At 46.6% G+C, this 14,289-nt stretch overlaps 1 protein-coding gene across 2 annotated transcripts in view; it reads left to right on the top strand.

Annotated features, from left to right (window-relative positions):
* LOC141271166 (pancreatic triacylglycerol lipase-like) overlaps positions 1-14,048 on the top strand; it is a 157,934-nt gene extending 143,886 nt beyond the window's left edge. For both annotated transcript variants that reach the window (XM_073681269.1, XM_073681268.1), the window contains exons 8-11: positions 8,023-8,142; positions 11,893-12,011; positions 12,171-12,302; positions 13,997-14,048. In XM_073681269.1, the coding sequence (XP_073537370.1) occupies positions 8,023-8,142; positions 11,893-12,011; positions 12,171-12,281 (350 nt within the window). In that variant the 3' untranslated portion in view covers positions 12,282-12,302; positions 13,997-14,048. The remainder of the gene's footprint in view (positions 1-8,022; positions 8,143-11,892; positions 12,012-12,170; positions 12,303-13,996) is intronic.
* Positions 14,049-14,289: the final 241 nt, after the last annotated feature.

Raw genomic sequence — 14,289 nt, 5'->3', positions numbered from 1 at the left:
CAGCATCAGCAAGAACACCAAATCTACCAGCCTGACCACTACCAGCAAGTTCAGGCACATGACAGCAAAGCACGTGACTAGCTGGGCCGAACACCAAGGTCCAGAAACAGTGTCTGCGGGTGACACCTCTGCACGCCAATCCCCTGTCCATGGTGCATGCGAAGATGTCTCCCTCCCTGCACCTGTCATTGCAGACTTGCAACCATCACCGTGCACGTCCTTGTCCCTTTGCAGCGTTCAGTTGTCCGTACCACAGTCCTTGGAATGCAAGCGCAAGTATGCAGCCAGCCACCATCCACAAGCTGCAATACTAAACTGCCACATTTCTGGACTGCTTGCACTTGAAATGTTGCCTTTTAGGATTGTGGAGGCGGAAGCTTTCCACAACCTCATGGTGTCGTCGGCCGGGTGTCTATACTCGGTCCCCAGCTTCCATTATTTCTCCTGATATCGTCTCCGCTTTCCATAAGCGTGGGTCCCAGAACATTACCTGTGCCCTTCTCAGTGCACTTAAGTGGGAAGGACCGCCTAACCACCAACACATGGACAAGTGAATGTGGCCAGGGACGTTTCATCTCACTGACACATTCCACTGGGTTAATATTGCGGAAGCCGGGACCCAGTGGGACCCTGGGACGGAACATGTCCTCCTGATGCAGAGGATTGCGGACCCTGAGTCAATCAGGGTTACCCCTACATTCTACAGCTCCTACACCACCTCCTCTTCCTCTTCAGCCTCCATCTCCATCACTTGATTCATTTTTTTCTGGACATATTCCAGATTATTTACTTTAACTTCGTGTGTGCCAATAACAATAAGCAGGACTGTATGCTTAGGCGACAAACTGCACACCATTGCAGAGTTGTTGAAAGCTGTATCAGAGAACCTGGTGTTGGCTCTGAAGCTAGGCAAGCTCGCACATGTACCATGCTTGGCTCATGTGCTCAACTTAGTGGTTCTGCAGCTTCTCAAAATCTACACGAATCTGCCAGAGCTGCTTGTGAAAGTACGCCGCGTGTGTGCCCAGTTCAGAAAGTCAGCTACAGCTTCCGCCGCCCTGGCAGGGCTTTAGCAGCGTTTGCAGCTTCCAGCTCACCGACTAGTGTGCGATGTGGCTTTGGAAATCAACGTTGCAGATGTTTGGAATTATTTTGAGCAGCAGAGAGCAGTTGTTGAGTACCAGCTTCAACACGTCCATTGGCATTCAGGTCAGCCTCCGCACATAAGAGCTGATGAGTGGGCATGGATGTCTGACATCTGTGCCCTCCTCCAAAACTTTGAGGACTCCACCAAGATGGTGAGCGGCGATGACGCCATAATTAGCATCACCATCCCGCTTCTCTGTCTACTGAAACACTCGCTGCTCACAATTAAAGAGGAGGCATTGCTGGCGGAGCAGGGAACTATACAGGATGATGCTACCCAGCCAAGTCTCATCTCAGCGCGGATTGGGTGATAATGAGGAGAAAGAGAACATAGATAGTCGTACTCTTGGTGAAAACAGGGAAGTCTTGGCTGTTGGCAGTCTGGCACACAAGCCCGACTTTATGTTCCCTTGCCTTTACAGTGAGCATCGCGTTGTATGCATTTTGGGCATTACAGAAAACTGGCACGGCACGAGAGAATTCTTGGAGATGGAGGTATAAGGTTCTGATTAAGGAGGATGTCTGTCTTAGATCAGTTGCAGAACAGAGGGCACACGAGGGGTGATACACAGAAATGAGGGACGAGATATAGGGCGGTGCAGAACTGTGGAGAGCTTTGTGGGTGAGAGATGAGTTTGTATTATATTCTGTGGTGAATGGGTAACCAGTGTAATGACTGGCACAGGCTAGAGGCATCGGTGAAGCGGCTTGATAGAAATACGACCCTGGCTGCCGCATTCAGAAGGGATTGGAGAGGAGACAGTTTGTTTAGAGAGAGACTGATTAGAAGAGAGTTGCAATAGTGAATAAGAGCGACAGTACGAGTTTTTGCACTATCAAAGGTGAGAAAAGGTCGACTTCTGGAGAAGTTTTTAAGGTGCAGGTGATATGAGCGAGTGAGTGATTTTCCACGTTGAATAAAGGAAAGTTGTGTGTCAAATATGACTCCAAGACAGCAGGCGTGCAGAGTGGGAGTTATGGTGGCACCACCTAGAGGAAATTGCAATGTCAGGTATAAGTAGGTTATTAGAGGGTGGAAACAGAATGAGTTCATTTTTGGAGATATTAAGTTCAGGCTATTGTTGAAGAATTATAACAAAATAAAAAATTCCCATCTGACAACGCTGGTGGCAGAGGTCACAGTCAGACAGTTCATTGGACCAAGGAGTACAAGCGAGGAAAACACAAACTAGATGCGGCAGAGGCAGGAGAACGCTGTCAAAGGTCTGGGTCAGTTTTCTCAGACCCTCCCAGTGCCCAGGCCCTGATACACGGGGTACTCTGACAAGTAGGGAAAAGTTTTGGAAGCTGCAAGCTGGACAAGTGGCAAGAACTGGCTTTCTACGCCTTGGAGGTCTTGGCCGCTAGCGTTTTGTCAGAGAAAGTTTTTAGTGCCGTCGGGGGCATTATAAGTGATAAAACTGATAGTCGCATCCGCCTGTCAACTGAAAATGCTGGCCGGCTGACTCTTATAAAAATGAACAAGGGCTGGATTGGGCCAGACTTCTCAACACCACCGAATGATAGCATCAAACATAAACTCAAATCTAGTGGTTGTTTTTTGGGGGGTCTATTCCCATGCACCTCTTCACACCCAGACATGGGTATACCCTTCAGGAATTATTCTATTTTATGTCGCCCTCCTCCTTCTCCTCATCCTCCACCACCATATCACCCTGGAGACCGCGATGCAACACCCACATCATTTTTTAAGGGTGTTTCTGATTAGAGACAAGCAAATATTTCAATATTCGTTTCGGATTACAATCGCCGTTTTTGTAATATTCGCCAATGTAATTGTCGAACATTGCCGAACGCCATTGGATTCAATGGGTGCCAAACACAAACGTATACACAACACCTTCAAATGGGACCAAAAGCTGCCAAAACACATCAATTTAGGGGCAATCACCAGGAACGTGCCATCAATTGACCCAGAGTACAAGTAGTATAATTATTATTATTTATTATAATTATAGCGCCATTTATTCCATTGAGCTTTACATGTGAAAAGGACAGCAAGGACAACATCTGCAAGGATTTTGTATGTTCTCCCCGTGTTTGCATGGGTTTACCCCTCTGTGAAAAAGCAGCCATAGTGTCCGGGAACCTTCCCCCACACTTTTCTTAGTCAGGGCTGCATCTCGTCCGGGTTTTACGGGCCCACCAGAGAATCCTCGGGTGGGCCCTGGCTTCTTCATCAGGAGAGTTCATGATAGCGCAAACTTTGCAGCTGCTATGGGGCTCTTCAGCAGGGGAGAAAGATGACCCTCAGAATCAAATCCTCTGGTGGGCACAATGTTTTTCAGTCTGACCCTGCTTCTCGGTGAGATTTGTATTTCACCACAGCCATATTCTTTAGCTCGGTGAAAGGACTGGCATAGAGGGAAACCGTATCTACTCCGGCTGTCATTTCTCCGTCACCAGGTTCCGCCCATTGTCACACACGACCATGCCTGGCTGTATGTTCAGCGGTGAGAGCCACAGATCACGCTGCTGTGTTACAGCTTTCAACAACTCTGCAGTGCTGGGCGGTTTGTCACCTAAGCATTAAGCATGTTATCTTCAGCACAGCCTGTTGCCTCTTGGCCAAGGCAGTGCTGCAGTGCTGTCAGCTGGTGACTGATGTGGTCATTTCGGAGATGGAGGAGGAGGTGCAGGAGCTGAACAATGTGATTACATTGAGGTTACATTGGTGAGTCTGGTTTTTATACTAAAGAAAGATCCTACTGTGTTTTTTTATTATTATTTTTTTTTACGCCTCTTCAAATGTGTATTGGAGTGCATCCTAATTTTTGGCAGCCCTTGAAATTGTTGCATATGCAATAACAGTATAGGAGACCCACTCCTTAATAATGGGAAGGACAATTCAAATAGATTTTATATTCTAGAATATTAACTGTCTTATCTGAAATTCTTTTACGGGTTGTAACATCCCTGGCGGCGTGCTTGCATAGTGCACCACCTCCCACTATGCAAGATCGCAATCTTACCCTTCAGGCCAGTCTGCAAACCTTGCTCCTGTTCATACTGTGTGCATGCCTCTGGTCTGACTGCTTAGGGCGGCGGCCCGGTTACTTCCTGTTTCTTATAGCTGCTGTGGGCACACTCCTAATGCGTCCTCAGCCTATTGCTCTGAGTCACTGGATATTTAAACCCACTCCACCCTGAAGGAGGTGCCTTAGCAACACTAACATTCAGTGTGCTCTTTGACTCTGAAAGTTGCCAGGTCCAGTTCTTCCTCTTGTCTGTTTCCGCCTTTTCTGGGGGTCGCATTCCCAGACCTGTTACCTGTGGTTTCCTGTCTGTTTCGCCACTCTGGGGGCCATATACCCAGACCTGTTATCTGTGACTTCTAGTCTCTTTCCGCCATCCTGGGGGCAGTATGCCCAGGCCCGTTATCTGTATCTGTGACTTCTAGTCTGTTTCTGCCACCCTGGGGGCTGAGTTCCCAGGCTCGTTCCTTTACCTTGTTCCTGGTTCAGTCTCTGTCTGAACAGTGTCCTAGCTCGTTACCTGTTTGTCTCTATGTCCGTACCTTCCCTTTTCCTGCAGTGTCTGAACCTGCCCCTAACTCCAACTCGTTGTTTCTGTACTTCTGTTTGTGAGTTTAGAGTCCACTCGCTACTTCATTGTAAGTACCTTGTGTGTATCTGGTTCTGCTTGTCCCTTCCAGTCTGTTTCATGTGAACAGAGCCCTGTCCTCTCTGCCTGCTCCGTCTGACCTGTTCTGCTCTGTTGACTCACTGCACCCGCGGTTTCGCTCTGCTTGCTCACCGCTCCAGCGGTTCACCTCTGATCTACCTTGTTCACCGCTCCGGCGGTTCTGCTCTGCTCTGCCTTGCTCACTGCTCCGGCGGTACCTCTCTGCTCTGCCTTGCCCACCGCTCCAGCGGTTTCTCTCTGGTCTGCCTTGTCCACCGCTCCGGCGGTTCCTCTCTGCTCTGCCTTGTTCACCGCTCCGGCGGTTCTGCTCTGCTTTGCCTTGCTCACCGCTCCGGCGGTACCTCTCTCCTCTGCCTTGCCCACCGCTCCATCGGTTCCTCTCTGGTCTGCCTTGTCCACCGCTCCGGCGGTTCTGCTCTGCTCGGCCTTGCTCACCGCTCTGGCGGTACCTCTCTGCTCTGCCTTGCCCACCGCTCCAGCGGTTCCTCTCTGCTCTGCCTTGTTCACCACATCTGCAGTTTCGCTCTGCTTGCTCACCGCACTAGCGGTTCTGCCTTGCCCACCGCTCCGGCGGTTCCTCTCTACTCTGCCTTGTCCACCGCTCCGGCGGTTTCGCTCTGCTCTGCCTTGGCCACCGCACCTGCGGTTTCGCTCTTCTCTGCTTGTCTACCGCATCTGCGGCTCTGTTCCTGTATCCCAGTCTGTACTGGACCCTATCCAGCCTCCGCTCCAACCTGCTAGTACCTCCCTGTCTGCACGCCAGCCGTGCCTGCCAGTACCTCCCTGTCGGCATACCAGCCGTGATTGCCAGTACCCCCGTCTACATACCAGTCGTGCTTACCAGTACCCACCTGTCTGCATACCAGTCGTGCCTGCCAATACCCACCTGTCTGTGAGCCAGCCTAACCTGCCTGTTCCTGCATTCCCCGGTGTGGGTCAACAGCCGTGTCCGGGGTCTGACCTAGGAGTAGCACCTGATCCCTCTGCTCGGTTCCTCCTTGGTGCACGGAGTCGACTGAGCCGCCGTGCGACCTTGGTCGGATCGGGTTGATACTTAGTTACGCCCCTCCAGGCACTCTCCGGTTCATGGTACAGTGGGATCACTAATCACGCACTCGCCAGCCAGTCCGGGCGTGTGCATAACACGGGTGAGGTATCGCAGTATGGATAGCGTAATACATCGATCCAGCCAGGTATACAGCGTGCTGCTGGTGCTGCCCAAAAAAATGTAAAATCTATTCTATTCCCTATTGATAACGCTGTCAGATGCATTTACAATAGGAACAGGTGCTGCTGCTAGGTGGTATAATCACCAGCTACAGATGAGTGTTCATTCTGGTCGCATAAATGTCTTCCACAGTCCATAACTTTATTTTTTTCTATTTCTTTGGCCTTATATACAAGTCATTACCCAGGAAAGAATGTTTCTTAACATTTTTTCCATTTTAGCTTGTTTTTTGTATGTTTTTTTTTGTCAGTCCGCAAAAGTGGCGTAATACTCTGACAACATTGTTCATAGATATGCTATTTGTCAGCGGCCAACTGAGAAGAGGTTTGAATCCACAAATGCAATACTTTAAATGGAGTGTAATATTTGAAATGCTCACAATATTTGCTGGATTATTAGGGCGGTCATATGGCATAAAGTCTGGTGGCCACGGTTTCAGGCAGTCGTCTAATAGTATGGTATTTGTCAGCGACCAAGTGTCAATTGGTTCAACAAAACACAGGTGGCTGACTTTAAAAGGAGTGGAATATTTGGCACGCTCCACAAAATTTCTGCATTATTACGGCAGTCATATGGGATCACATGCGTCTGATCATTGAAAAATGTTCCTCTGCTTCCACAATACAGTAATATGAATAAAGATAAAAAAAATCTGTCTGTATTCTTCCAACAAGCAAATGGAGCTGTGAAATGGTGTACACTGACACACTGCTACAATCTATGAATAGAGGACAATATTTTCCACGTTCACTACAAATGGCTGGATTTGAACCGCAGTTATATGTAAGATGGAGAACCACGTTTTTAAATAGCAGGCCTGTAGTTTACTAATACTATTCTTCAGAGACCTAGTGTGAATAGCTTGACTGACACACTGCAATGAAATGGAAGGCAGAAATGGCTGATTTTGGAACACTGTTATATGTGATACGTCTGACAGAGAACCCTGGTTTTAATCAGCAGGCCTGTAATTTACTAATACTATTCTTCACAGACACCTAGTGTGAATAGCTTCACCGACACACTGCAACAAAATGGAAGGCAGAAATGGCTGATTTTGGAACACTGTTATAGGTGATACGTCTGACAGAGATCCACAGTTTTAAATAGCAGGCCTGTAATTTACTAATATTATTCTACACAGAGACCTATTGTGACTCACTGCAACGGAATGGAAAAGGAGGCCAATATTTTCCACGTTCAGTTCAAATTTCTGGATTTTTATTGCTGAAATATGGAATAGATCTGGCTGTATTCTGCAGTGAGAATAAGCAAATGGAGCAGAAAATATGGTGTTCTCTGGATTGCTTATTAAGCAAATAATCAGGATTAAGATCAAAAAAAAATTTGCCCTGGCCCCTGATATCTGGGGCTATGTCTACAAATATCTGTAATTATTACAGCAGCAGCAGACAGGACATGCAATGGACCCTCTTGTGCTGTATGCACTGCAGTCTGCCACATACACTGCCTGCCTAGCACTGATTATATGCAGCTGGATTAGTCCTCAGAAGGACTGTTAGTTCAGATGGATATAGATATATATGTTGTGGAATACCTATACTAACTATGAAGAAGCAAATCTCTCCCTAGCTCAGCATTCGCTCTCCCTACACTGTCTGATCCGGAGTGACTGTGACGAGCATGGCGGCGCCAGGTCTGATATAGACCTGATGACGCTGTACGGCCAGCCACTCACTGTAATGCCCACAACCAACATGGCTACGGCATTACAGTGCGCGGCAGGCAATCCCTGTATGTTCATTGGCTCTGTAAAGAGCGCCAAACATGCAGGGAGAAGACCCGAACTCCCGCCGAGCAACCCGGAAACACTCGGCGAGCATCGAGCACCGTGATACTCGGATGAGTACCGAGCAGTGGCGAGCACGTTCACTCATCACTACTGATGACAGGTTCTCTTTATGTGAATGATGGTATCTAATCCCCATATTGTATCTAAGCCTCGTTCCTGTGTCTTTCAGGCTTTGGAATGAGCCAAGTCGTCGGTCACCTGGACTTCTTCCCTAACGGTGGTATTCACATGCCGGGGTGTCCTCAGAACATAGAAATTCCCAATGTCAGCGTGGAGGATATCTGGAATGGTAAATACTGCACAGCCGGAGACACCTGTATATATACATATCCCTGTATGTGCCCTGTATATATCACCCCCTGTATGTATCACCCCCTGTATGTATCACCCCCTGTATTTATCACCCCCTGTGTATATCACCCCCTGTATATATCATTCCCTGTATACATCACCCCCTGTATATATCATTCCCTGTATACATCACCCCCTGTATATATCACCGCCTGTATATATCACCGCCTGTATATATCACTGCTGGCTTATATCACCCCCTGTATATATCATTTCCTGTATACATCACCCCCTGTATACATCACCCCTGTATACATCACCCTTTGTATATATCATTATATCATCTTCTGTATATATCACCCCCTGTATATATCACCCCTAAAATGTAAATACAGTGCCTTGAAAAAAAGTCTTCATACCCCATGAACTTTTACACATTTTTTCACAGTACACTCACAAACTATGAAAATGCTGTCCAATCTTCAGGCATCAGGTCATAGAGCAGGAGGAGCTCAGCAGATGTATATATATATATATATATATATATATATATATATATATATATATATATATATTGGTGAGAATAGATTCAGTTTAACTTGTATCATTTTTTTTTACATATAAATCTGAAAATTGTGAGGTGCCCATCAGACAGGTCAGGGATAAAGTTGTGGAGCAGAGGAAAGCAGAGTTAGATTATAAAAAATAGCTCAAGCTCTGAATATCTCACAGAGCACTGTTTAATCAATCATCCAAACATGGAAGGAGTATGACACAACTGCAAACCTACTAGGACATGGCCGTCCACCTAACCTGACATCCCAAGCAAGGAGAGCATTAAATAGAGAAGCAGCCAAGAACGGGCGGCCATCAGTCAGGATCTGCCCAGAAGCCGACATCCAGCTGCCGGGGCGAAGGACAGAAGTCTAGAAAATAAGGGGCAGCTCTGGGAATATTGACGCGTCACAAAAACATCACGGATTTGTCAATAAAATATAACAATGTGTGGCATGCAGAAGTAGTGCTGTTGCTTTAAAAGAATTCAGCAACTATTAGAAGTAACACAAGCACAGGAGACAGGAAGTGTTGTGCTCCAGAAGCATCCAGCAACTAGAGGGGTTAACACAGTCACAGGAGAAGGGGAGGGTTTTAGCAGAGCCCCAGGGGGATTGTGGGGAAGTTGTTTAATGTCTGGCTGGAGCCGAAGAGAAAGGTGGTGTGTGTGTTCTGTATCTCACAGAAGAGCCCCTGCAAGTGAAAAGGATTCAAGTCAAGAGTGAAGCTAAGCACAGGTCAGGTAGAGTTCCTGAACTAGCAATGCAGAGTATTGTCAGGCAGAAAGATAAGGACTAGAAGAAATGGTGTCACAGGGATCATCTCCCTCAGCAAACCCTCCCCCCATCCTTCATCTCACTGTGCTGTAAAGAATGCTGTGTTCATTAATGTGCCTTTGCATTAGAACTGTGCTGTCCTGTACTACTGGGAAAACTGTGAACTGCTGTGCTGCTAAGGAAACTGTACTGTTTGTCACTGGAGCCTGTTGTTCATAAGACTTAAATTGCACTGGCTGCGCGGCTTCTTATTAAATGCGACTGTTCTACTGTTTATGAGGACTCTTATCAAGTGTGTCTGGTCAGAAAGTGAAACAACCTACGTGTCTGTGCCTGAGGGTCAATACCCCTGTGTGCCTGAGAGAAGCTGCAGCACATGGTCTATGGTCGCCCTGAGTAACGGTTCCCCCAGGATTTCAAAGAATTCATGCAACCTGCCTCGCCCCTATCTGAACCTAGCGACGTGCGTGTAACAAATGTACAGAATGTTTATAATTATCCATCAGTAACCATAGAAACAGCGACTAAAAGAGCGGAAAAACACTGTAGGGGCAAAATGTGAGAAACAAAATCTGTGTCACTCTCAGAACTTTTGGTCACGACTGTATATATATGTACTGTATGTATGTATATGTGTATATATACATACAGTACAGACCAAAAGTTTGGACACACCTTCTCATTTAAAGATTTTTCTGTATTTTCATGACTATGAACATTGTACATTCACACTGAAGGCATCAAAACTATGAATTACCACATGTGGAATTATATACTTAACAAAAAAGTGTGAAACAACTGACAATATGTCTTATATTCTAGGTTCTTCACAGTAGCCACCTTTTGCTTTGATGACTGCTTTGCACACTCTTGGCATTCTCTTGATGAGCTTCAAGAGGTAATCACCGGAAATGGTCTTCACTTCACAGGTGTGCCCTGTCAGGTTTAATAAGTGGGATTTCTTGCCTTATAAATGGGGTTGGGACCATCAGTTGTGTTGTGCAGAAGTCAGGTGGATACACAGCTGATAGTCCTACTGAATAGACTGTTAGAATTTGTATTATGGCAAGAAAAAAGCAGCTAAGTAAAGAAAAATGAGTGGCCATCATTACTTTAAGAGATGAAGGTCAGTCAGTCCGAAAAATTGAGCAAACTTTGAAAGTGTCCCCAAGTGCAGTTGCAAAAACCATCAAGCGCTACAAAGAAACTGGCTCACATGAGGACCGCCCCAGGAAAGGAAGACCAAGAGTCACCTCTGCTTCTGAGGATTAGTTTATCCGAGTCACCAGCCTCAGAAATCGCAGGTTAACAGCAGCTCAGATTAGAGACCAGGTCAATGCCACACAGAGTTCTAGCAGCAGACACATCTCTACAACAACTGTTAAGAGGAGACTTTGTGCAGCAGGCCTTCATGGTAAAATAGCTGCTAGGAAACCACTGCTAAGGACAGGCAACAAGCAGAAGAGACTTGTTTGGGCTAAAGAACACAAGAAATGGACATTAGACCAGTGGAAATCTGTGCTTTGATCTGATGAGTCCAAATTTGAGATCTTTGGTTCCAACCACCGTGTCTTTGTGCGATGCAGAAAAGGTGAACGGATGGACTCTACATGCCTGGTTCCCACCGTGAAGCATGGAGGAGGAGGTGTGATGGTGTGGGGGGGCTTTGCTGGTGACACTGTTGGGGATTTATTCAAAATTGAAGGCATACTGAACCAGCATGGCTACCACAGCATCTTGCAGCGGCATGCTATTCCATCCGGTTTGCGTTTAGTTGGACCATCATTTATTTTTCAACAGGACAATGACCTCAAACACCTCCAGGATGTGTAAGGGCTATTTGACCAAGAAGGAGAGTGATGGGGGGCTACGCCAGATGACCTGGCCCCCACAGTCACCAGACCTGAACCCAATCGAGATGGTTTGGGGTGAGCTGGACCGCAGAGTGAAGGCAAAAGGGCCAACAAGTGCTAAGCATCTCTGGGAACTCCTTCAAGATTGTTGGAAGACCATTTCCGGTGACTACCTCTTGAAGCTCATCAAGAGAATGCCAAGAGTGTGCAAAGCAGTCATCAAAGCAAAAGGGGGCTACTGTGAAGAACCTAGAATATAAGACATATTTTCAGTTGTTTCACACTTTTTTGTTAAGTATATAATTCCACATGTGGTAATTCATAGTTTTGATGACTTCAGTGTGAATGTACAATGTTCATAGTCATGAAAATACAGAAAAATCTTTAAATGAGAAGGTGTGTCCAAACTTTTGGTCTGTACTGTATATATATATTTATTTAACCCTCCATATAGCACTCTCTGTATATACCATCCCTGCAGATAGCCTTACTCTCTGTATACAATCCGCCATTTATTAATCCTTTATATGTGTAATGTCTGTGATTTCTGGATTTTACTTGCAGGAGTCGTGAACTTTGTGACTTGTAACCACCTGAGAGCCATCAAGTATTACACAGACAGCATCACCAACGCCAACACCTTTTCCAGCTACCCCTGCTCCAGCTGGAGCACCTACCAGGCAGTAAGTGAGTGGGGTCTGTACACCACTGCAGTATATGGTGGAGCTATAGTATCTTCTAGTACCTAGGGGGTAAGCTCTTTGGCCCAGCACCTTCTTGCGTGTGCATTATGTTCTGGTCTATGTAATCCACATTGATATCATGTCAACTCCATATTCCAGGGCAGCTGCAAAACCTGCCCCAGTGCCGGCTGTCCAAAGATGGGTCACTATGCTGATACGTACCGTGGCGTCACCTCGTCTAGCCAAGTCTTTTATCTGACGACTCCATGATCACTCACTGCCTCATGAATAGTAAGTGATCAATATCGGGAACATGAAATGGTCATTTCTCCAGAACAATGGATCTGGGTCCTCCAGTACAATGGATTTGGGTCCTCCATAAGAATTGATCTGGGTTCTCAGAACAAATGAGTCGTGGTGCTCCACTATGATGGGTGTAAGTCCTTATGTAGATCTGGACCCTCCAGTAGAATGGATCTCGGTCCTCCAGTAGAATGGATCTTGGTCCTCCAGTAGAAGGGATCTTGGTCCTCCAGTAGAAGGGATCTTGGTCCTCCAGTTCTAGTTTCTTCAGGATATGATATTATAGTAGTAGAAGACAATCTCTCATCTGGCTACATTTGTTGCTTGAGCATGGGCAGAAGATAGTCCTCCTGTAGAGGCAAATAAGAGGACAGTAGTCTGGTCCTTCTGTATAGGAAGCGGCTGGTCTATTAGTGGTGGAAGCTGATGGCCTTCAAAGTAGTAGAAGAAGCTCATCCTCTAGTAGCAGAAGAGGCTGGTCTTCCAGTAGCAGAAGAGGCCGGTCTTCCAGTAACAGAAGAGGCCGGTCTTCCAGTAACAGAAGAGGCCGGTCTTCCAGTAGCAGAAGAGGCCGGTCTTCCAGTCAGTAACAGAAGAGGCCGGTCTTCCAGTAACAGAAGAGGCCGGTCTTCCAGTAGCAGAAGAGGCCGGTCTTCCAGTAGCAGAAGAGGCCGGTCTTCCAGTAGCAGAAGAGGCCGGTCTTCCAGTCAGTAACAGAAGAGGCCGGTCTTCCAGTAACAGAAGAGGCCGGTCTTCCAGTAACAGAAGAGGCCGGTCTTCCAGTAGCAGAAGAGGCCGGTCTTCCAGTAGCAGAAGAGGCCGGTCTTCCAGTAGCAGAAGAGGCCGGTCTTCCAGTAACAGAAGAGGCTGGTCTTCCAGTAGCAGAAGAGGCTGGTCTTCCAGTAGCAGAAGAGGCCGGTCTTCCAGTAGCAGAAGAGGCCGGTCTTCTAGTAACAGAAGAGGCCGGTCTTCCAGTAGCAGAAGAGGCCGGTCTTCCAGTAACAGAAGAGGCTTGTCTTCCAGTAACAGAAGAGGCCGGTCTTCCAGTAACAGAAGAGGCCGGTCTTCCAGTAACAGAAGAGGCCGGTCTTCCAGTAACAGAAGAGGCCGGTCTTCCAGTAACAGAAGAGGCCGGTCTTCCAGTAACAGAAGAGGCCGGTCTTCCAGTAGCAGAAGAGGCCGGTCTTCCAGTAGCAGAAGAGGCCGGTCTTCCAGTAGCAGAAGAGGCCGGTCTTCCAGTAGCAGAAGAGGCCGGTCTTCCAGTAGCAGAAGAGGCTGGTCTTCCAGTAACAGAAGAGGCCGGTCTTCCAGTAACAGCAGAGGCCGGTCTTCCAGTAACAGAAGAGGCCGGTCTTCCAGTAACAGAAGAGGCTGGTCCACCTACAAAGGGACTGGTTCATGAATGGTGGAGGTTCTGTTTTCTTCACAGAAACAGACAAATATAGTATAAACGAACCATTGAATGTACAGATTTTTAATTATATGACTTTCTTTTACTGTTTATATTATTTTGGGCTTTTAGGACTCTTCTCGGATTCTGGATAAAAGCTTTTAGGACTTTGAAGTTGCTTTACACTGGCTTTATAGTTATATCTTTATTACAACATGCTATTAATGTATTATTATAGTTGTATGCTTATATTTTTATATGACTTGATGATATTTTTTCCATCCTCTTCTAGGTATTGACCTTGTGACCAGTTTTGGCTCCATCTAACATATAATAAAAGTTGCACTTGTCAATGCAATCCCCTGCTCTTTACTGGTCTGTCTGTGGTGTGTTACATTTATTGGTGCTGACAGTAGATTGTACAGCAACAACCTGAGAAGCCAAATATTGGAAGCCATGTGGCATGGTAGATCCACAATGTACAATCAGGATTATGTAGAAGAAGGATCACATTAAATCAATTACCATAAATAAATTATATAAATCATTCTACCTGTAGCCACCACTAGGGGGTATACAGAGATG

The sequence above is a fragment of the Phyllobates terribilis genome, unplaced genomic scaffold, assembly GCF_046119375.1.
Source record: "Phyllobates terribilis strain yellow unplaced genomic scaffold, ASM4611937v1 Scaffold_5__5_contigs__length_657084704, whole genome shotgun sequence".
Lineage (NCBI taxonomy): Eukaryota > Metazoa > Chordata > Amphibia > Anura > Dendrobatidae > Phyllobates > Phyllobates terribilis.
The sequence above is the reverse complement of the archived record's forward strand: the minus strand, read 5'-3'. Positions and strand labels throughout refer to the sequence as shown.